The sequence below is a fragment of the Anopheles nili genome, chromosome 3 (assembly GCF_943737925.1).
Source record: "Anopheles nili chromosome 3, idAnoNiliSN_F5_01, whole genome shotgun sequence".
Taxonomy (NCBI): Eukaryota; Metazoa; Arthropoda; class Insecta; order Diptera; family Culicidae; genus Anopheles; species Anopheles nili.
In genome coordinates this window covers 54,052,726-54,075,452 of record NC_071292.1, presented here as the reverse complement: position 1 = coordinate 54,075,452, position 22,727 = coordinate 54,052,726, and the positions used below count along the sequence as shown (strand labels likewise).

The window sequence follows — 22,727 nt, the reverse complement described above, 5'->3', positions numbered from 1 at the left end:
AGTTTTTCTGACAGAAGATCACTAAATCACACCGAACCGGAGGAAAACTACACCAAAACGAACCGAACCGAACCGAAACCCGCGGAAAACTCCACAATTAATTCGAACCCGCGAGAGGAACGCGTTGTTTCGCGACGACCGACCCGAGTTGCGTGTGTATAACTGACAGCTCTGGCTCACGAATGGTGTTTTTTGTGCCCTTTTTGACGCTCAGCTGACTTTGACAGCTGGCGCAGCGTGAGAGTGACGCAAAATGCACGACTGCGCCGAAAACGTCGTTATTTCAGCAAAATCATGTATGAAGATGTAATCACCAGACCATGGTGAGCATTTGGCTGTGTTTATTCATTAGCAATAATTTAATTAGTGACGAAAAAAGAGGGCAAAATATCACAGTTTTGTTGTTATTCATTCCAGATGCTACACACCCTCTCTGCGCGTTCTCTCTCGCGCGCTCTTAGCTCCAAGTGACGTTAAGAGCTCTCCAACCCGCAAAGAAACAAAAACATTTTCACATGGAAAGCACATGCTTACCATTAGTGTTTGATATTGAAAATCGAATAATCTACCTTGTAAATGGATAACAACGTGGAGCCAGCCGTTGCAAAAGAAGCGGTACTGCAGGAAAGCGCAAAGTTACCGGCGGACACACCAACTATTCGAGGCTACGATTGGAACGAAGGATATAACTATGAAAAACTGTTCGGCTCGTATGTTCACAGTGGATTCCAGGCGACGAATCTCGGGAAAGCGATTGAAGAAGTTAATAAAATGGTATGCTAACACGTGTTATTACTTTCCGGTATATGGCATCATTGTATCGCTTTTACTTTTTGTAGATTACCGCTCGACGTGTTCCTCTCCCTGAGGATAAACTTGATGTGTACGAAGAGGATGATTTCATCAGACGGCGTTCAAGCTGTACCATTTTCCTTGGCTACACTTCCAACATGGTATCCGCTGGAGTACGCGAAACGATCAGATTTTTAGTGCAACATCGTATGGTGGACTGCATTGTGACGACGGCGGGAGGTGTAGAAGAGGACCTGATCAAATGCCTGGCACCAACCTACCTTGGGTCATTTGAACTAGCAGGGCGAGAACTGCGCGAGAAAGGCATCAATCGGATAGGAAACCTACTGGTACCGAATGAAAACTATTGTCAATTCGAGAACTGGGTTACTCCCATCCTAGATGAAATGCTAGAGGAGCAAAAGAGCAAAGGGACTCTGTGGACACCGTCGAAGGTGATCGCTAGGTTGGGTGAAAAAATTAACGATGAAACGTCGATCTACTACTGGGCTGCCAAGAATCACATTCCCGTATTCAGTCCTGCGTTGACTGATGGCAGTCTGGGTGATATGATGTATTTTCACTCTTTCCGCAACCCGGGGCTTGTAGTGGACATCGTATCGGATTTACGGCGACTTAACACGATGGCTGTGAAGGCCGTTCAATCTGGTATCATCATCGTCGGTGGTGGTGTGATAAAGCACCATGTTTGCAATGCGAATCTGATGCGAAATGGTGCGGATTTCTCGGTGTTTATCAACACCGCATCCGAGTACGATGGCAGCGATAGTGGAGCCCGGCCAGATGAAGCTATTTCGTGGGGGAAAATAAAGAAAGACGCATCGCCTGTAAAGGTGTACGCGGAGGCCAGCTTGGTTTTTCCGATACTAATTGGTGAAACATTTGTTAAGGATCATTTTCGGGAAAAATAAAACAATAAAAGATATAGAATATTAACTGCGTAATACTAATATTATCGTTCTTGAATATAATATCGAATATCACCGTTTATTTGACGAAAAGGTTATATTTTTGTATAATTTAAAATTGGAAAAACGGTTTTGCTTGATAAAAAATGTACGAAATTACATTTTCTTGCCTTCACACTCTCCATGACTATGGGTTGTGATGTTGTCAAACATTGCTCAATTCGTAAACAAAAACCACTGCAGAACGATAACTTGTAAAGTGCATTCTTATTCGAATATTGTGTTGTATTTTCCATTGAATCGTTGGTTTTTCAACATTCCTACAAATAAGCATATAAGGTACGTTCACCGTGTATTATTTATCGAAGTCAGGTAGCTTAAGTTACTTAGTATTATGGTTATAATATGGAGACATTCGCTACGGACCCGATTGTGGTGCGTCATTTATCGGGGTTTAATGACCTTCTAAATTTGGTGCATAATTTACAATTCCCCAAAGGTTTAAATATTTCGTGGGAGAAGATTAGCTAATATCGGTTACATGGTTTGCATTCGTCCTGCTTTTCCCATGTACTGGGGCCCTACCACGTCCACAAAATCACTGAAGCATGGGCGTTTACGCCCTTTCATGCTCGTGTAACGGTCTCAAGCTCGTGAATCGTAGAACGCACAATATTCTTTTTTTACCTTTGTGTTTGCATCAGCTTTGTGTCGTTATGGTATCACTCAATGGGGTATTACATTAAGGAGTACGTTCTTTTTTGCTTTCTTCCCGGGTGGCACCATTTCGTCCGCTATCGTTCCCAACCGTTCAGATGTGTGCCTGTGTGGCGATAATTGGAAAGGACAACGCTCCGCTCTACATCGCGACCGCGAACGTGGATAAGGAGATCGCGCTGCAGTACCAGGTCCACGCTTCGCTGGACGTGATCGATGAGCGGTGTGCCACGAACCAAAAGGCCGCGGCCGATGGTCGTGAGCTGTATCTCGGATCGCTCATATCGACCGAGCAGTACAAAATCTACGGCTATGTCACGAATACCAAGATCAAGTTTCTGATTGTAATCGACGCGAACAGTACGTCCTCATACCGGGAGAACGAGGTGCGTGCGATGTTCCGAAACCTGCACAATCTCTACACCGATGCCGTCTGCAATCCGTTCTACACGCCCGGTGAACCGTTGACATCAAAAACCTTTGACCTCGCAGTGCGCGGGATAATAAGCGCGAATTAGGACAACCCTCCGTGGTCGGAAGCAAACGTATTAATTTGTTCAATGCAAGATTAGCCCCTAATAAATGAATGTAAACATTTCACTTCTAAAGCGAAAGCTGCGAACGGTTCAGTATTGGAGAGAAAATGGAACAAGGGGTTTGGATTGGTGTTGTTACCTGTATTAACTATTAACTGCACGGAGAACATGCTGGCTAATCTGGTGGCTGGGAAACAAACGAAGCACTTTGAAGAAGAACCGCAGCCCAATCCACAATCTGTGCATTCTCCTTTCCCTCTAGCAGCAGGTGGTCGATGATTCTCCAACGAATCACCTCTTGATTCACTAGCCCCCATTCATCCCATCGCAATGCCATTCATCCCATCGGACGTATCGCTTTTCACGGCTGGTGCGGGAGCCACCGGACTCGCTGGTTCGATCATGCTTCTACGGTTGTACAAACTGCGCAAGTGGGGCTGGGTGAAATCGAACTTTTCCCTGCACGGGAAAACATTCGTCATTACCGGCGCCAATACGGGACTAGGATACGAAACTACAAAGGCACTTGCCCGTCGCCAGGCAACCGTCATCATGGCATGTCGCAATCTCACGAAAGCCAGCGAAGCGATCAAGACGATTCGCACGGAGCTGGGAGAAAACGTAGCGGACAAACTCATCCCAATGGAGCTTGATCTGGCTTCGTTTCGCTCGATTCGAACGTTTGTCGGGGAGCTAAAGCGCACCACGCCGCAATTGTACTGCCTCGTGAACAATGCCGGACTGGCGGTGCGGACTCCCCAGCACACCCACGAAAACTACGAGGTTCACTTTGGCGTTAATCATCTCGGTCAGTTCCTGCTGGTGGATTTACTGAAGGAGCAGCTACAGGAGCAGCAAACGCGTGTTGTCGTCGTATCATCCCGCATGCACGAGATCGAGGCGGAGATCGATTTCGAGAATCTTGGCCGCTGGGTTGACTATGGCAGCCGGCTGAACCGGTTGTACAACAACTCGAAGCTCATGAACTTTTACTACGCCCGGGAGTTGTACAAACGCGGCTTCAACGTGCACGTGCTCTGTCCCGGACTCTGCCATACGGATTTCTTCCGCCATTACGAACCCCGGTGGTACCATTATCTGGTGTTTTCGCCCATCGTTTGGCTGATGCTTAGGTCCGGAGAACAGGTACGCGGTGGAGAGAGGAAAAATAGGACCCCTTCCGGTGTGGGGTGAAACTGATAATCAAACCGCTTCCGTCTACCATTCCTCTACCTTCAGGGTGCCCAGAATATCATATACGCGGCGACGGAGAGCGTGACAACACGCGAACGCAACCCAGTGACGGGTTACTTTATTTCGAACGTAAAGATGCGCCGCTCGAAGTTTCATTTCAACGAGGAAACATCCGTCCGGTTATGGGATGAGAGCGTTCGTATGATTGCGGAGTCGGAAAAGCAGGAATCTGACCATAAGTAACCACGTGGGCAGTCAGGGAAAACATACCCTTCCGGAGTTCTTTTGATGGTGATGGAATGGCATATGTACTCGGTTAAGGATTGATATTCAACCATCAGCTAAAAGGATAACTACCTTTAAGAAAGCATATGAAGACGACAAGGCATTAGGGGGGCATAATATAAACGTTGGGCTTTTGCAGGGCACTAGAGGGTTTACTACGTTCCGTGGAGAATACCAATTTCTTTTAGATTTTGTGCTTAGTAATACGGTGTATAAAATGTATAGAAACCATTTTCTAAATACAACATATCGTTTTACAGCGCCGCATAGCATTTCGGCTAGTATGCTGTAGATTGTGAATGTAATCGTTCAATTGTTAAACACCCAATGGAAAACGCAAGTCCTTCCGAGCGCCAAAAGGGCGGCCAAGCTATATTGGAACAGCGGCGAGCTACGTCAGCGCTGGACTGGCTTTTGATTTATAGCCTGGCCATGTTCACACTTCCGTTCGGGGCGTTTTATTTCACTCGGCATGCACTGACCGATTACCTGCACATCGAAGGCTTTCCCAACACCTGCGGTTCCGTTGTGGCGGCAGTTTTGGTCGTGAACGTGATCATCTTGCTGTACGCCTTGCGGGGCTATGAAGACGCGAAAGAAGATGATGAAAATGCACCGGATGAGACCGCTAGTGAAGCAAACATGGTCGAGCCCAAGAAAGTGAAGTAGCTCCTTATGCAGCTTACCGACGTGAAGATTTGAGTGTTGTTCGCAGCAAACGTTTACGCTTTCAGTCGTATTTTTAGAGTTAATGTACGATACAAATAAATCGATACCAAACTAATTTACCGCTCTGTTACTGGGGTAGGTTCCTAATTCCAATCCCACAACGTGCTCGTCATTCAGAGCACCAAATTGTATCATCGTATCATTAAAGGTTTGGGTAAAGCAAATATCCTCCTGAGGTACTCAGGGGGTGCGTAAAATTAAAAAAAGGACAAGTTCAAACAGAGGAGGTCCACAAAATTCATTGCTAGCAACATGTCCGCTTCGTTTTTTTCCGCAAGATTGCAGTCTACGAGCTACATCAACTGCATCACCCATCGATTACTAATGAGAACAACGATCTGCTTTTCTTTTTTGTTCTCAGTCTGCATCGTGCATCTTGCTGACAATCACCCACAACCGCGGAAATGTCTGCCTCGTTGCTCTACCTCCTCGTGCCAGTCGGTGTCGGTGCCAGTCTGTACGTGATCCGCAAACTGCGAGAATGGAAATGGGGCTGGGTGCGCAATAATGCGCCACTTCGCGGAAAGGTGTTCATCATCACCGGTGCCAACACGGGTCTGGGCTTTGAGACGGCCCAGGCGCTGGCCGCCCGACAAGCCACGGTCATTATGGCATGCCGTAGCATGGAACGGGCTGGTGAAGCTATCCGGCGAATCCGGCAGCACACACAACACGGGGAACTGATTCCGATCGAGCTTGATCTGGCCTCGTTCGAGTCGATCCGTGGCTTTAGTGAAGCGATCAAAAGTAGGTTCCCGTCGTTCGATTGTCTCATCAATAATGCCGGGTTGGCCATACAGACACCCACGTACACGAAGGAAAACTACGAGGTGCACTACGGGGTCAACCATTTGGGCCATTTCCTGTTGGTAGATCTGCTGAAGGACAACATCCGCGCGAATGCAGCACGCATCGTGGTGGTTTCGTCCAAGATGCACGAGCGGGCACGGATTGACTTCGACAACCTGGGCAAATGGGTCGAACGTGGTCGAGGTGATCGGTTCAACAATTTGTACAACAATTCGAAGCTGATGAACTTTTACTTCGCCCGCGAGCTGTACAAGCAGGGCTACAACGTACACGTGTTGTGTCCAGGCTTGTGCCACACGGATTTCTTCCGGGACTACAATCCCAAGTGGTATCACTATATTCTGTTCTCGCCGGTTGTGCTGCTGTTCCTGCGTTCCGCTCGTCAGGTAAGGGAACAAGTTTCTCCGAATGTCCTTATCCTCATCGTAACATTTGTGCATTCTTTTTAAGGGAGCACAAAACATCATCCACTGCGCGACGGACAACGTTAATACGGAGGAAAAGAACCCGGTTACCGGTTACTTCGTGACGAACATCGAGCAAACCAAATCCAAGGCCAAGTTCGACGAGGAAACCTCGGAACGGCTATGGCGAGAAAGCGTTAAGGCACTCAACGTCTAGGACGAGGATTCTTGACTCCGGTATGCTAAGATCTTTGGTTGTGGGAATTTTTTCTGTTCGTTTTTGTCTTCATCAATAATGATCCGCAGTTGATGGTATTTAATAAACCTTTTCCTTGAAATAAGCACGTTCGGCGGTTGATTCGAACGTCTATGCTTTAAACAAACGACTAGTATATATTGTTTTTTAAAATTTTTAATGATATACTTTTAGTTCTTAATAGTTGTTTTTGTGTTTGTAATCGGTCGTTTTTTCTCACAGTTTTCCCGTACGGTAAGCTATTTTCCTCTTTTTCCCACCGTATGCAGTTGTTCATTCGCAACCTTTGCGCTTTGCTGGTGCTCCACAGATCCTCTGCTCACACGTGACTCATTGCAATACGTCGTCATTTGCTATTTGCTGCCGTTTGCGTTCAGTGCTCACTTATGTAGTTTGTTCAGTTTTCTGTAACATGCTATGTAACTTTCGCTACTCCCGTTTTACCGGCTATATCCCTGTTACTCTTCATTCCCGTCAAAAAATGCAACAGTTTCAACACTAGTTATCCAAGAGAAAAAACATCTACACAGTGGTTTTTTTTGTTACGCGCTATCGTGGAACAAAATCGAAGAGAACAAAAAAACCAGGACTCGACACTACATGAAATCTGTTAGTTTTTTTTGACTGTAATTTATGCTGCCTTTTTTTTCTTCTTCAAATTTCTGATCATTTCCAATGGAAAAAGGGAAGAATATCAACAACTCTGCAGTCGCCTGGACCGGTTTGAACGGCCGTTCTGGTTGAGTTGAGTATTGATTTTGTTCGAGTTGCGTTAATGCTTACGGATGCAGCTCACCTATAAGGAGTACGTCCGAAGGATTCTATTTCTGCTCCATTTCGTAAGTTCGTTATGTTGTGAGACCTTTGGGGCGACGTTAATTTAAGTATAGTATGGTGTTGTCGGTTGGTTTGCTGGTTGGGTTTCACTTATTCTACTACTTTCCCGCGCCGTACTGGATGGCCTACCTCCCAGACAGGCAATATTCAATATCAAATACCAAGACGTAAACGGTGAGAAATAGTATTTAGAGTATCATGAATTTTGTTCTCGTTTTTTTGTTGCTTTGCTTGTTATGTGCTTTACGATATTTTTACAAAACCAAACATATCATAAGCGAAACGTAATCACTACACGAAAGCGCTGTGCGATTTCATCACACTTAGACGAAAAATCCAATGGGGGTTCCAACTTTCCAAAAGCAAGAGTCCAAAGCTTTTCATCCCTGGAACGGTCGCCTCTTGCCCGCCTGGCTAGTATGTGCTCTTTTGCGTTGAATATTTTTGTTAATTATATCTAAAGACCACATATTAAGTGTGGATGTGGTGAGTGTATGTATATATCTGGCGCCTGGCTTGTCTCATAGTCGGGGTAGAATCAATATTAATCTAAAAAATTGGTTTATCCATTAACTTATTAGTTTTTCACCTAATCATAACCACAAATCAAGCTACCGGTTTTCACTAAAGCAGCTGCACGTCTTCCTCCGTCCGTCCCAGCGACTACTGATTGAGAGGGCGTTGTACAATACACTACATTGAACATATTATTGCTAACCTAATCCACCTGGCTGAATCCCGGTCCCAGCGGTCCTAGAAAGCTTGCCTTTTCTTCGTGCGAATTTGCTTTTGCTTGTCGATAGTCAGCGGATTCCATTGCTACGGTTCCCGAGATCGAGAAAAGCGAGAGTAATACTCGATAAACAGAGATAATATGACACAGCACCGTTTAGCATAGCTATACCAAAAACACGGGAAAACGTTAAGACTAAACCCAGCCCAAAACAAACGTGCCTGCGCTCGCGTTCCTGATTTCATTTTTCTTCCTAGCTGCCTAGCTGCCCAGCTGCCCACCTACACGAACTGTTGCGATTATGTGTCTAAGTCTAATATTGCGCTTCGATAGTGTCCAGTTTCATCTCTTTCCGGATTACATGTTTAGTATGGCATCTCCTTTAGTAGTAAGGAGTAGATCCTTGCAAACCATCACGCAGGTTGCCCTCGTCCTGCTGCCTTTCCCTCATAGTTCCATCATATATTTAGTAACGTATGAAGAGCGATAATCAAAAGATAAAAGAAGTCTCTCTATTCCTCTGTCTGTGTGTCTGTCTGCCATTTTTTTTGAATATAAGTATTAGGAGAAATTTTGGATTTGCTACAATTTTAAATAGGAAATAGAAAGGACAGCTTTTGAATAGCGAACAATTGCTAGCAAGCTGGAAGCTTATGCCTCTGTTCACTGAGTGCGTTCGATATCATTTCGTTATTTTTGCAAGTGATCTCAACTGCACTAGCAGCTGCAGCAGCAGTTCATATCGTCCCTTTCTAATGGAGAATTTTCTCACATTCAGATATTCAACTCTACCTGTTTGATACCCTCAACGCGTACCCACCGAAGAATAATAATTTAACTAATCAATAGCACTAACGAGTGTTAAAATGGTTGATATGAGTGAGTAAGATTAAGCGACACAAACCAGCACCAAAACGAAATACAAGCCACCTTAGTTGCCAACCTGTATTACAAGCTATTCTAAAATATAGCAGTGTTCGCTTCTTGAAGTTCCCACCATCAAGCGCCTGAACTCAGTAAAACTCAAGTTCGCGGCAATTAAAATGAAGCACTGTTGGCCGGAATGACGGGTGGGTGATGTGAATGAGAGAGAATCTAAGTTGATTAAAGCTTTACTTGACTATCGAAACGATGTGCCACAGATCGTTAAAGAACCAAGCCGGTTCCGTCCAACGTTAAACACAATTTCACAACACATACCACCTTAAACAAACACCTGATACCGGTTGCAGTGCTTGATCCGCATGTACAGCTTCCGGATGTCCTTGGCCAGTGAGTAGCGCTGATGTTCGTCCTGTTGGCAGCAGTACTGATACTGCTGCCGGGCACTCAAACTTCGGCTCAGCTGGCGACTGAGGAAGTTGCTGTCGATCATCAGGCTACCAAGCAATCAGATATTATCGTCAAAGTTGGCAAAATTTTTGTCCCACCCAGATCCGGATGTGGATGTCCCTCCTCTCGGATTGGCGCATTGACTAGCCGGGTCGGGTCCAGTGTTTCCGTTTCCGTTACCACCAAATGGATCTCCCCGGCCACCGCCACCTGCGCCAGAGGAGAAGAAGTCGTCATCCTCGAACGGGTCGTCTACCTTTTTGGCAAAAATATTAATACTGTCCGATTTACGAATATTATCCTGGCTGAGTGATTGCTGCTGCTGCTGCTGGTGCTGTTGCTGCGGGTGCTGTTGATGGTGCCCTGCTTGACTAGAAGTTTTTAATATCTTCTTGTTACTACCATTATTGCTCGTCCCCGTCGAAGGACCGGGACTGGTTGCGATACTCGCTGAACACCAGCCTTGCTGCTGTTGTTGTTGATGCGGCTGGTGCTGCTCGTCGTCCATATCCTGCTCGGTGTCGGAGCGTCCGGCAAAGTCATCCTCGAACATGGTCGTGGCTTCGGCATCGAACTTAGAAACGGTGACATTTTCATTGAATCGCAACTTTGAACCACTGCTTGCTTGCTGCTCTCGATGATGGTGATGTCCTGAACCATGCGCCGGAGGAGGTGTCGATGGCGGGCCCATCTGCTGCATAGGTTGCGGATATTCGCCGGTATCTCCGTATCCAGTGTTCGCACCGGTCCCGGAGTGACTCTTGTAATGCTGCTGTTGCTGCTGCCTGTGATATCCCATCGGGGGTTCGTGTGCGTAATGCGCTTGCCGTTCCTTGTCGTTCGAGAAGTCACTCGAGAACCGGTACGATTTATGGCCTTCTCCCCTTCCACCAAGTGACGGTCCACTTGGTACACCACCACCAACCGTAGTCGGTGGTGAGTTGAAGTCACTCTCAAACCCATCCCCACCAACCGGTGGTCCGGTCGAATCCGCGAACTCATCAAACTCGAAATCCATCGTCCGCCCAGCGGACGCTTGTGGAACGTTGTGCTGAGGATGTTGCTTTTGGGCGTTCTTGGGGGGTGTCACACTGCCATAGCCATGCCCGCCACTCGTTCCACCTTCGAAGTACAGATCGCGACTATTGCTTTTCTTCATGCGCCGCAGCGCTTCCTCTTCGTACTCGTAGCGTGACATCTTCTTAGCTTCCTGAGCGATAAGTGCATCGTTCATGGTTCGTCCTTCCTGCCGCGGGGTGGATGATTTCCCGTAGTATCCGCCCGTACCCTGTAACGATCCTCCCAAAGGCTGTCTACGGCCGTAGTACGCCGGACTATCATCCATCGGATCGTCCAACATCATCTTGTTGCCTCCGCTTCCGGGGACGTCTTCTTCGTCATCGTCATCCTCATCGTCGTCCACTGCTCCTCCGCCACCTCGACCGCCTTCTGGTGCATCGAAATCGAAGTAATCTTCCTTGGACCTCAGCGGGTAGCGCATGGTGGCGTAATTCGACCGCATATCGATATCCTTCCTATCGGCACGTGAACGGCTTTTCTTCCGGAACCGACGATCCTTTTCTCCATCGGAACCAGCCAGATTTACACCTCCGAGGTGGCCACCAGACGGCATCATGCCACGGTTTCGACCCCCTTCGTTGTATCGCCGCTGCTCCTGCTGTTCCGTGGCACTCGAGGGTCTCTTCCATGGCATAGTGGCCGCAGAACCAGCACCACCTTTCGTTACGCCCCACACATCATCGTCCAGCATCATCATCATCTGCTGCTGCTGTTGCTGTTTGCTTCCGCGGCCAATGTTTTGACTGGAGCGGTGCAAACTGTTTCCGCCACCATCGCGTAATCCACTCCCGGAACGGCCACCACCGATCATGCCACCCATAAGATCGCCTTCGGAATCCTGGTCCAGCTCCTGATCGAGCCGGGCACTGCCAGCGTTGCGAAGGCCTCGCCGTAGGGAGCGACTTTTGTCCAGGGAAAGATACCGATCCCTATCGCGATACTCCGCCCGACTATCCAAGCTACCGTAGATGTCTCCACTGCCGAAGCTACGCTGCCGTTCCCGGCTGTCGTACGATTCGTTGCTTTCCCGGTCGAAGCTTTTGCGCTCACGGTCGTAAAAATACTCCCTGGCAGCCCGACTGTCCCGGCTGGGCCGCTCGTAGACGCCGTCGTCGTAATCGGATCTCCTTCCACCGTAGCCGCTAGGTACGTCACCGCCGTACGGATCGTAATCGTAGTTTGATCGACCACCACCACCACCGCCGCTGCCTCCTCGCGGTGGATCTCTATCGCGATAGTACTTCCGCTTGTCGTAGTTCTTGTAATCTCTCCTATCATACGCCGGTGGCAGGCTCTTTGGTTCTCGCTTCTCGTACGGTGGACCATACGTACTGCGCTCATATGCGTTCCGATCAAACGATCGAGAACCACGATCGCCACCCGGCGGACCACGTGTATCCTCGTCCTCTGTCGGCGAAGACCACTGCGGACCGGCGTGATGATCGTGGTACCAGTGCTCGTCCTCGAAGTTGTCACGGCTTCGCGATCCTACGCCACCCTTCATTCGACGCCGCTGTTGGCTGCGTTGATCCTTGACGAGCTCTTCGTCATAGTCTTCGTCGTTTGAGTTGATGCGTCGCGGTGGCATACGCGGATGATGGTAACGCTCCCCGGACGTTGAGTGGTGATGGCCAGACGGATGCATTGACGAACGTTTGCGATAGTCCGGCCCTTCTTCGTCCCACGGGCTGACGTCCCGCGAGGACGACGATGTATGTCCTTTCGTCGGCCACCTTCGGCTGTACTCGCGCTGGTCCGTTTTGGTCCATTCGTCCTTCGGATCGGAAGAGCACGGAGAATCTGGTCCGTTCTTATCGCCACTTCCTGTGAAAGGAAAGCATTATGTTACAAACTGGTCTAAGGACAATACAGTTCCAGCACAGATCGAACAATACGTACTTCTTCCATCGTTGCGACTTGTATCATGTCTTAGATCCTGTCTCTTGGATGTGTGGTGTGATGGTGGCTCGGGTTGATCAAAAACGGCCCACGATTCATTAGTGTTGGTGGGTGTCAGTCGAGACAGCTTACCACCTGAAACGACAATCAAACGATAGCCATAATATATTACTTCTATAATCTGTAAAAAACCATAAGCCTCTCAAACGTACCTTCGTTGTTATCGCCTTCTGGTGAGGATTCGCCCTCACCATCGCTCATCGAACCAGACGAACGCTTATCACTGGACGACTGGCCACGTGGTGCAGGAGTTGGTTTTTTACGCATACTCTCCTCGTGTCTTCGAGTGCCGGGCGATGGTTTCAGAATGGGACTCTTCGCCATCCCGCTACCACCACCGGAAGAAGAGGATGACTTGGGAACTAAGGGTGGAATAGGAGATGTGCTCATGTCGTTCAAGCCACCAGCGCGGCCAGATTGCGCGTTGTGCCCAAGGGAAAGTGTCTCGTACTGAACCATGGTACTGGCGCTGGGAGATTTGCTCTTCGGTCCAATCATATCGTTCAACAGGGTTGTGGAAGTGGACATGTTTGTAGGCCTGTACGGTGAGGTCGAGCTGTGCTGCATCTGTGGGCTTCCTTTCACCGCGAGCCCTGGCTGGACATTCGGGACAGGTGGGGCCGGTGAGAGCTGCTCTGTGCTATGCAGGGAAATATTCGACACTGCCTTATGCATCAGTTCATCAATCTCTAGATCTTCGCGCGGTGTCATGGTGTTGCGGAACGAAGTGATTCCTCCATGCAGCTCTCCGTGGCCGGTTGATTGCTGGTGCATCTCTTCCTCGTTCAAATCGGCGTCGGATATGTTAATCTCGGGAGAAGTGGCCTCATGTTGTTTCGGCATCAGATCCATATCGTCGAAGTTTGCTTCAAATTTCGCGTCCTCCTCCAGATCACGGTCTTCGAACGAGGAAGACTCCATCCGTGCCATCGGTGCCTGTGCTGGCTGAGGTGGCTTTTCGAATAGGTCCTCCACCAGAATAATGTCCCTCAAGGCCGCGTAGCGATCCTTTGCCTGTGAAATCACCTCCGTTATCTTCGTATCGATCTTAGTCAACGGTGGAACCATAGACAACGGACTAGCGGAAGAACCTCCAAACGCATGGGACCCCATCGTGGGCAGAGGAGACGATCCGATATTTGATCCTTCACCTCCCCCGAAGGCCGGCGATAACCGGCTCATCTCGGAGGCGACTTCTCTTTGCAAATCTAGCGAATCCGCACGATCGTTCGGTCCAGATCGTGACAAGCGCTCGTCATGGTCGGCCGGATCCGAATCAGCAGGAGTTCCATCGGGTCCAATATCTTGTTGCATTATCTCACGAAACACGGCGTACTTATCCACAACCGGTGCAGGCGAATGAGAGGAGCCTGACTGCATATTAAAGTTGTCGAAATTCGCCACAAATGAGCCCACACCTCGACCGGTCCTGGCACTGTCACCTGTTGTGGAACCGCTCCTGGGACGGTCATCCTCTCCAAAGTTATCGTCAAACTTGGCCACAAAGGTAGCCTCGTTCGTGTCGTCAAAGTTCACCTTAAATACGGGCGATTCACTGATGCTTCCATCCAGTCCTGCCGTGTTGTCCTGGCTAATGCTACTGCTCGTGGCCCACGAAGGTGCCGCCGATGGTGGAGGCGGCGCGGTTGGGTATTTGCTGTTTTCGATAAACTCGGACAGATACGTGGTCAGCTCGACAAGCGTCATCGTACTCAGCTTGGACACCGGAACATTCAGCTTGGCAGCAAGTTCATCGATCCCGAGCGTTAGTAATTGACTAAGCGTAATGTCGGGCAGCAAGGAGGCGGAAGAAGACGCCGCCTGTTGGTGCTGTTGGTCGAGCTCTTTGGAAAAGTGACCCGCCACGTGTGCGGTGGGCGATTTCGACGTCGGCGGAGGTGTCGGTTCGTCCAGATTCCGCGGATCCGTTTCCGATTGCTTCCGAGTATTGCGTGTGGTTTTCGATGCGTCCTTTCGTTGCGGTGGTGGCAATAACGTCGGGATGTCTCCCTTCCCGATCGGTGTCAGATAGTCGTCCTCGTCTGCGCTTTTCTTTTGTGGACGTCCTGGGCCAATTGTATCACCGGTTGAGCGACCAACCTTGCGCGACGGCAGGGGCAATGGAGGCGCATCAGAACCAGGAGCAACTCCCGACGGTGACCGGTTGCTTTCGTACTTTGAACCTACATAATCGTAGCGCTCCCGAGGGCCGTGTCCTGAAGCCGACCCAGATCCCATGCTACCCCCACCGCCCGAATGCGATGATCTCGGTGAAGGCCTTATCACGATGTCCGCAAATTGTTTCTTCGGGGGTAACGGTGGTGGTTCGATGTGAGAGCCAGAATCCGGTCGAGGGGGAGGTTCTGGTGCCGTCTCCGTTTCGCTCAGCGAGTCGCTCTCCTGCAAACGACGCATGTTTATGCTGTTGGAATCGCGCTTGGAGAATTTCTGCCCAAACAAATTCGGTTTCATCTTCTTGGAACTAGAACTAAGACTAGAGATCACATCGACTGTGTTCTGTTTGAACACGCTGCTGGCCGCCGGACGGGTGCGGTGCACACCAAGTCCAGCACTGCCCGATGGCGCTTGGGCTGCATTGGCTTCGGATGATTGCCTTTCGAGCCGTTTCTGGCTGATGTAGCTCGCCCACGACTCCGGTGGAAGATTCACCTGCAACGGTCCATTGTAAACCGACCCGTCCTTTCCTTCGGCGGACTGATCTCCCGGTGGATGGGACGATTTATTCGGAGTTTCCTCCGAATCCGACGGTCTTCCACCGTCTTGCTGCGCACTGCTTCCTGACGCATTGCGTGGTGATGCGTTCCGTGAGAAGTGTGCCTCAAATGGATCCAGCTGAAGTTTGGAGAAATCGTCTTCCTCCATGAATGGATCAACGGACGTTTTAGATCCTCCTCCGCCGACCAGCGACTCTATCAGCGGCATACCACCGGTCCTACCACCTTCACTCACTGCGCCTGATGGTTCGGTGGCGTTGTTCTTCATCGATTGCGCTTCATCGAAGCTAGCCTTAAAGAGATCTCCACTTCCACTGGCCAGCGTGGAGATGTTGTTCGCATTTAACGCAGCCGAACCTCCCATAGCTTGCTGGAGTAATTGTGATGCGGACTGTTCTTCTGGGGCAAAATTTGCATTAAACGTGCTTTCTTTGCCTGACAAGTCCTTCAGCACTTTTTTGGGAGGATTCTTCAGCTCCTGGAAGAAGTACTTCTTGTCAATGTACGGCTTTATTTTTCCTGTCCCTAGCGGATCAAGGTCAGTAAAGACGTCTGTATACGATGATGGTTGGGCAGCCCCACTCGTTATTGGAGGAGTCTGTGAAAAGATATCACATAATTAAAATGCATTATTTGTAAGTAAATGCCAGATAATAATGATAAGGTGATAAAAAGTCCAACGGATGGACAGCTTTAAAGCTTTAATGGCTTTGAAGAATATGCCCGTTTGCCTAACGTACCTTGCCATTTTCGTCTATGTTGATCGGTTCATCTGAGTACCGTGCGGGATCGGGATCAAAGCGTGATGTATTGGGCGGGGAGTTTAGCCAGTCATCGTTTTGCACCGAGTTGCTGCTAGTCAACTTGTTACTACTTGCTTGCGGAGCTTGGTTGTTACTATTGGCACTACTTCCAACTGAGGACCCCATGGGAAGGTGAGACGTGTTACCGCTCGTAGTTGCACTACTACTAGAAGCATTTGATTGTGTAGGGACTGGAGGTGCGGGCATAGGAGGAGGTGTTGAAGATATTACGGGGCTCGTCTCGATCCCCGATAGATTTTCTGTCGAACGGTGCGTTTGTTTCTGGTGACGTTTGGTTGATTCCGGAGGTGGAAGTAGATTGTATGACTGAAAAATGGTAAAGGAATTGTCAACAGGAAGCGTGCTAGAAATACCCTTTCCTTTAGTTGTACATACCGGAGGAATATTTGCAAACGAGTCTCCAAACGGATCGTCGTCTAGTACACTCTTGCCAGGACCTTCGCTGGGTGTAATGCGCTCCATTTGCGTGATACCACGCTGAATACAGCTCAGCTCCTGCTCGAGATCCACCAGATCCGCAACGGATTCCGGTGATTTTTCACTCTTGCCTGCGGCTACTTTCATGCCACTACTTGGACCAGCCAAGGACGAACTGCAACCTCCGAGAGCGCCTAGCGTTCCTGTTTCGTTTGAATGGTTCTTTCCATAGCTACCAGTTGCACTCCCGCTTCCGCCTATTCCTGTTCCGCTCTCCAATGCGGTCGTACTTTTCGCTACCAACGAAGCCGAAACGGCCTGATGTTCGTGAGCCGTAATTTTACTCTGAATGTGCTGCCGGGCCAGCTCAATCTCTTTCTTCTTTAGCTCGAATACGACCTGAAACAGGTCGCGCATCGCCAGCACCACCTGGCTGGCGGCTTTATCGGTTTTGATACCGAAAAACCGATGGCCACTGTCTGGGGAACCAAAAATATAGCCAAATGCACGCGAATCCGTCATGTCCTGGGCGATAAATGATATCTTGTGCACGGGATGGTGGTAGAGAGAATCCTGTTGGGGGGGGGGAAAATGCTCACGTTAGCGTTTTGCTTCCTCAATGCTGGAAGTGGAAAGTAAACTTACGCCTGTTTTTTCATCTCTCAACCGCAACCCATCAATCGTGACGTGTATCGTGATGCGTTGCTTGTGTTCTCCTGCAGCGCGTATTGCCATTTTCAGGTCCTGGAATAAAAATATCACAAGAAAATGGTAAAGGTCACCGGAACAAGCGATTTTCAGACAAGAGTAATGCAGCCGCACTCGTACTTCCTATTGCCAAGAGCTGAGAAGTTCTACACGAAATTCAATCATGCCTGTAACCACAACTTGGCCATTGCCTTTTTCATTCTATATAATATTAATTAATTTGTCTAAAATGGACAACTATAAAATCGGCGCAGGAAATTGTATAGATATTCTATTACACATTTCCGCAACAGTTCCGCTTCATTGACTCCAAAACAGACCTCTGGTAAACAGGTATTTGGTATCAAATGAACATACTGTAGTATATTGTTATACAGCCGCTCGCAGTAAGGCCTGTTAGCAGCAAACCAGTGGGCCAGAGGAAGGGAAATTCGATACGATTTGCAAAACTCGTAATGACGAGAAGAGTTACATTTCGAGGTGACCTCAGATCAATACCACAATGCGATACAATGCTGCCACAATGCACAACGCAAACGCGTGTTTCGTCAGCATGTTCAATCAAGCGTACCGAACGGCGGCGTGTTGCTCTGCTTGTGTGGATGATACTGGTTGTTGTTTTTTTTGCGCCATCGTACAATAAAATGCCGCACCAGATTACGGCAACAAATGTGGCCGGGAGGTACAGCACCACCTTATCCCCACCACAGACAACACCGTGGGCCTGCACGGTTTTATGATTTATATGTTTTGCCATCGTAAATTCGCCAATAAAACCCGCACTGGAGCGAGATTAGGGGGAGCTTCTTCGACCGGGTGTTGGAGACGGTATGATAATGCGCGCCCGCCAGTTTGAATTGAAGCCAATTCTCACGAGTCTGCTGGCACACCCGGGGCCGGATTTTATCTTATTTGCTCTTGACAAGCGCGCCGCGATACCAGAATGCGCCGCACATGCAATCGATGCGGCATTTCAGCTCCAAGTGCGGGCAAACCAGGATGCTTGGGCGCACATCTCGCGGGCACGGCAGAGCCGGCGAGGGGAGCTGCCATGCTAAAAATAGCAAGCCGGACCGTGATGAGCGCGGGTGCACGGTGGCCCTTTATTCTTTCGTTTGCTTCTTCTTGATCATTCGCTTCTTGCTGCATCCGCCAGCGGCGGTGTGAGGGAACCCCGTACCTGCAACGCTTCCTGGCACATCCGATCGCCTCGGGCCTCACCGACCTCGAGGATGCCGATGAGTTTGGCCTTGAAGCTCACACCATCGCCGAAGAACCGCCCGGGTTCATTTCGATCTGGAATAAAGAGGAAAAGCGAGGCATTAGTATATCGATTGTTGAAGGATTTTTTTTTCGTCCTCCTCTCTGCGTGTGGATAGAGGACGAAAAAGGAGGTCACATTGTTCTTACGTCGCAGAATGCCACGATCGGACGCACGCGTTGTGTTCTTCATTATGCTTTTGGATGATTTTAGTTGCTTAGTAACCACTTCAACAGCTTTTTCCCAGACAAGAATACAAGCGAATGCTCTTGTTTGCGAATGCACCGTTTGCAACCGGTGGCAAATTTGAACCAGAGGCGTTCCTTTCTGCCACTATTCAGCTAGCGTAAACTGTCCGGGAAGGGAATGACCATCTTCAGGGACACACTCACTTCACGGTACAGTAACACAGTTTTTCGTATTGTCGCAAACAACCCCATATGCCCGCCCCGGACGGGGACATGTAAATAAACCGTACACAACAAACTCGACTACTGCAGAGTGCAATTGAACACTGCACTGGTTAAGTGAATTCACACGGCGCCGTAGGTGAGGATGTTAAATTATCACCTTATGTACGAATGCAGCAGTCGATAAACCAACTACGTTATCCGGCAACTGCAACTGCTATCTTGGGCCAGGTCTCGTGATGGATAAAATAAATCCTATCATAAGTTACCTCGACCGTGCAAATAACGACCCTTTCAACGCAGAATTGAAACACGGCGGCTTAGCCACTAACGGCCGCGTGTTTTCCTTTTACATAGCTTTGCACTGGCATTTAAATGCCGTCGATGATTACTCATCGAGGTACAATTAGAGAGCACCTTCTGGTTCACACATCGTATGAAGTTGAAAATAAAATTGTTTGTAAAATTGTTTTGTTTATAATACTGTCAAGCTTTCAGCTGTCAAAGCGTAACCTGACAGCGGCATAGAGAGAATGAGAGCGAAACAGGAACGAGACAGAGAGTGAGTGAATGAGAGAGCGAATTAACGTTAACCCTTAAGCCAGTAAACTAAATAGTATTTCTTATACACTAAGTATAAATACTACTACTTAGAAATACTACTTTAATATTACAAATGTACACTAAGTTTTCATACGGTACATATCCTTTCCGTTATAAATGCAAAATGTCTAGCGGAAAAACCTATTAGCAAAGCAGGATATTTTATGAATTTTTAAAAAAGGACCTTTAACAATAACAATTGTTGTATCCTAGTTTTGAACAAACATGACAAATATGATTCTCATTCGTTTGAATACATATGCATAATAAAGTTAGCAAATATTTTGAAAAACCAAAGGACTGAAGCACATGTTGCATGATAATTTTTTTGGTTTTTTATCTTTTATTGTTTTCTGGTCCTCTTATCATACAATTGAGGGTAGATAAACATAAAAATATTAGTGTCGCGTGCGTGTAAGAACAAAATTCATATCGATCAAAGATGCAAAACTTACATTTTAAAGGACTGGTCTTCTTGCGAATCGTCTGCATTTTCCTATATTTTTGGTATACTAAGTTGTTGGGATCAATTCTGAACGCTTTTTATAGAGCCATGTTATGATGAAAAATGGATATTGCTAGCACTTGTATTATCTCGTCACACGAACATTGCAGCACTGCTCCTGGAATCCTGCTTCACCGCCGCCGGAACTAGCGCGCAACGCCAGTAGTAGCACATAGTACACGGTGGAGGGTGTGAAGAAGGATTGACGTGCAAAAAACCGATGATGACTCAATCGGTCGCATGTGCAAATACTTCCTTTGAATTCTAATCGAGAAATAGATAGATAAGAATAACAAAATAGTCACACTACTTGGAATTTTCTTGACGGCGCAAAAACGCAAAACTGGTCTCCGGCGATAACAGTCTCAGAACTGATTTAATGCTCGACGGAACTAACAGAAATATGTGAGACAAATATCACAAAATCACTTATAGTGCACACTAGCATTCTCTGGACCACAAGAAACACTATCGCACAGCTCTAACAATCGGTAGCCTGGCAAACGTACACTCGTGCATTACTCGCCTGTTTTAAAGCCCACTTTATTCGAAGGCTCACTCACAGTTTCGTCACTAAACGAACACTAGATCCTGCCCGTTCTCGTCCTTTTACTCTAATGCACGGCTGTGCGTTTACATTCGCGAAAATGAAGACGACGGCGGTCGATGACGGTGAAGGATGTGATGGTGTAACGGTTGCCGGTAGCGCGGTCGGTGTATCGATTTTTCCAACCCCTCGAGCGGAGACCGCACAAGAAAACCTCCGCCGTGTGGATGACTGTGTGTATGTGTGTGTTTGTGGGTGCGTGCTTTGAAAGGGAGTGCTGGGGGAAAAAACTCTTGGGCAGGCAGACAGTGGACGATTAGCTAAGCGAAGGGAATCGCTATGTTAAATCAATCAAGAACACATTAGGATTTGTCCCTTTGGTGTATGGTGGGTTATGTGATCAACACTCCCACTGCTCAGTTTGCGGCCAAGGATTAGAACGTTTCTTCACTCTAAGAAAAATACAAGCCCGTTATCAGGGTGGATACTAGACTGATCAGGATTCGTTATCTCTCCCTTTTTAGTTCACTATTTCCACGCTGAACTCGAGGAATTCGCTTAACACTTTACCGTACCCGCAACGTTATCACTTCGTAGCAGCGTTTTATGCCGTATTCTGTTGAAGATAGACCGGAATTTTACCGAATTTCACTGTCTAAATACTCCCAGCACGCAGCGCAACCGTCCGGTTCGCTGCCATTTTTCGTTGAAAATTTTCCCACAAGTAAAAAAAAGGGTCGGCTCTGTTTGTGTGCGATGCGCGTAGGATTCGCCGTAGTACGTCGTCCTTTCCACTGTGCGTGTGTTGGTGCCGGATCGTAGAACACGGGTGCATCTTACCATTGACAAGTGCGGGCCTGGGAAAATGTGGAAATTTTTCCTTTCATGTGAGCGTAGAGTGATGCGATGTGTGCGCAGAGTCACCCTGTGGTACGTCGTGACGCACGTGGTTGAGGTATATTTGCACTGGGAAATCTTTAAGGATTAATGCAGTTAAATGATGCAGTAATCGATTTTGGGAAAAATCAGATGTAAGTAATAGCTTGCTTCCATTTGTAGAAAAACATTTGAAAACGTTGACACCTTTTACAGCATTGTGAAATTAAAAAAAAAATCATCGTTTTGCATTATAGTTTCCCATTTGTAATTTGTATTGCAATAACTATCATACTCACGATTTAAGCATGATAAAAAACAAAAGAAGAAAGAAAAATCATTATGCATACATGCAATGCAAAATTACGACAATTTGAAATATAGCTACATGAAATAGTGGTGTCCAACTACTTTAAATAACACAATTTTGTGGATGTAAATAAAATTCCAATGGTCCTTATTGGCGTAGTAACTTTACCTATAACGTATAGCTTTACCTATATCCTTATACATTATGAAAGGATTATGATGCAGAAAAGCTTAACACGTTAAATCTACCTCATATTGCTTAAGGAATATTCCTCTATTGTGGCTAATTTAAATCTTATAATACTGTTTTGAATAGATAGATGTTGTAGTAGTTGAACGATTGTGAAATCCGATTGTTCCATACTTTAAATAGTTTAAAAATTTGAATTGCAATTGACATATTACTACGAATATTTTTTTAAAGGACATGTTGTCAAACCGATTACGAAGAGCTAACCTGTGCAACTCCATATATTACCACCCAGCTACACTAGCCGTACATCAGAGAGGAATCTTTTTCGAAAACATTGTTATCTGTTCTTACAAAAAATAAATAATAATAGGATTTAACATACGAAAAGATTCATTTTAATACGTTTGACAAATTTTACATACTTTTATCTTTATTAGTACATAAATTCAAATTATATTTTATTCATAAACCTCACTCTACTGATGCTATTTTCATTATTTTTATGTTATTACATGTGGTTGTTTTTGTACTGAAATACTGAGTACTGAAACTTTACATGAAATTAAAACTGAAAGTGTGACCACATCCGTAAGGCGCAGCGGTGCGCCCATTGTAGGCTTGGCGTTAGTGTTCGGTGTGGTGTTATTCAAACCCAACGCCGCGGGTGCTTCGTACCATTCCTGCAGTTTGTACCGAGCCAATAAAGCGACGGCAACGTGTAAATCTTTGAAATCTGCTCTCGACGC

General features: G+C 47.3%; 6 protein-coding genes across 6 annotated transcripts; 5 read left to right on the top strand and 1 right to left on the bottom strand.

Annotated features, from left to right (window-relative positions):
• Positions 1-576: 576 nt before the first annotated feature.
• LOC128722947 (probable deoxyhypusine synthase) lies at positions 577-1,724 on the top strand. The gene is made up of 2 exons (XM_053816641.1): positions 577-774; positions 840-1,724. Exons 1-2 carry the CDS (start codon positions 577-579, stop codon positions 1,722-1,724), a joined length of 1,083 nt encoding a protein of 360 aa, XP_053672616.1.
• An 812-nt stretch (positions 1,725-2,536) lies between these two features.
• Positions 2,537-2,956, top strand: LOC128724616 (trafficking protein particle complex subunit 2-like protein). Its single transcript, XM_053818339.1, has one exon. It carries the CDS (start codon positions 2,537-2,539, stop codon positions 2,954-2,956), a length of 420 nt encoding a protein of 139 aa, XP_053674314.1.
• A 348-nt stretch (positions 2,957-3,304) lies between these two features.
• LOC128724615 (retinol dehydrogenase 14-like) lies at positions 3,305-4,411 on the top strand. Its single transcript, XM_053818338.1, has 2 exons — positions 3,305-4,120; positions 4,214-4,411. The coding sequence occupies exons 1-2, from the start codon at positions 3,305-3,307 to the stop codon at positions 4,409-4,411; spliced, it is 1,014 nt and encodes a 337-aa protein (XP_053674313.1).
• A 198-nt stretch (positions 4,412-4,609) lies between these two features.
• On the top strand, positions 4,610-5,176 carry LOC128722948 (uncharacterized). The gene has a single exon (XM_053816642.1). It carries the CDS (start codon positions 4,781-4,783, stop codon positions 5,120-5,122), a length of 342 nt encoding a protein of 113 aa, XP_053672617.1. The 5' UTR covers positions 4,610-4,780; the 3' UTR covers positions 5,123-5,176.
• Positions 5,177-5,586: 410 nt separating this feature from the next.
• Positions 5,587-6,729, top strand: LOC128726537 (retinol dehydrogenase 12-like). Its single transcript, XM_053820351.1, has 2 exons — positions 5,587-6,378; positions 6,443-6,729. Exons 1-2 carry the CDS (start codon positions 5,587-5,589, stop codon positions 6,611-6,613), a joined length of 963 nt encoding a protein of 320 aa, XP_053676326.1. The 3' UTR covers positions 6,614-6,729.
• A 2,883-nt stretch (positions 6,730-9,612) lies between these two features.
• LOC128722687 (protein disabled) lies at positions 9,613-18,730 on the bottom strand. Its single transcript, XM_053816363.1, has 8 exons — positions 18,688-18,730; positions 18,458-18,573; positions 17,215-17,313; positions 16,528-17,142; positions 16,069-16,458; positions 12,746-15,926; positions 12,534-12,668; positions 9,613-12,458 (listed from the first exon to the last, which is right to left on the bottom strand). The coding sequence occupies exons 1-8, from the start codon at positions 18,728-18,730 to the stop codon at positions 9,613-9,615; spliced, it is 7,425 nt and encodes a 2,474-aa protein (XP_053672338.1).
• Positions 18,731-22,727: the final 3,997 nt, after the last annotated feature.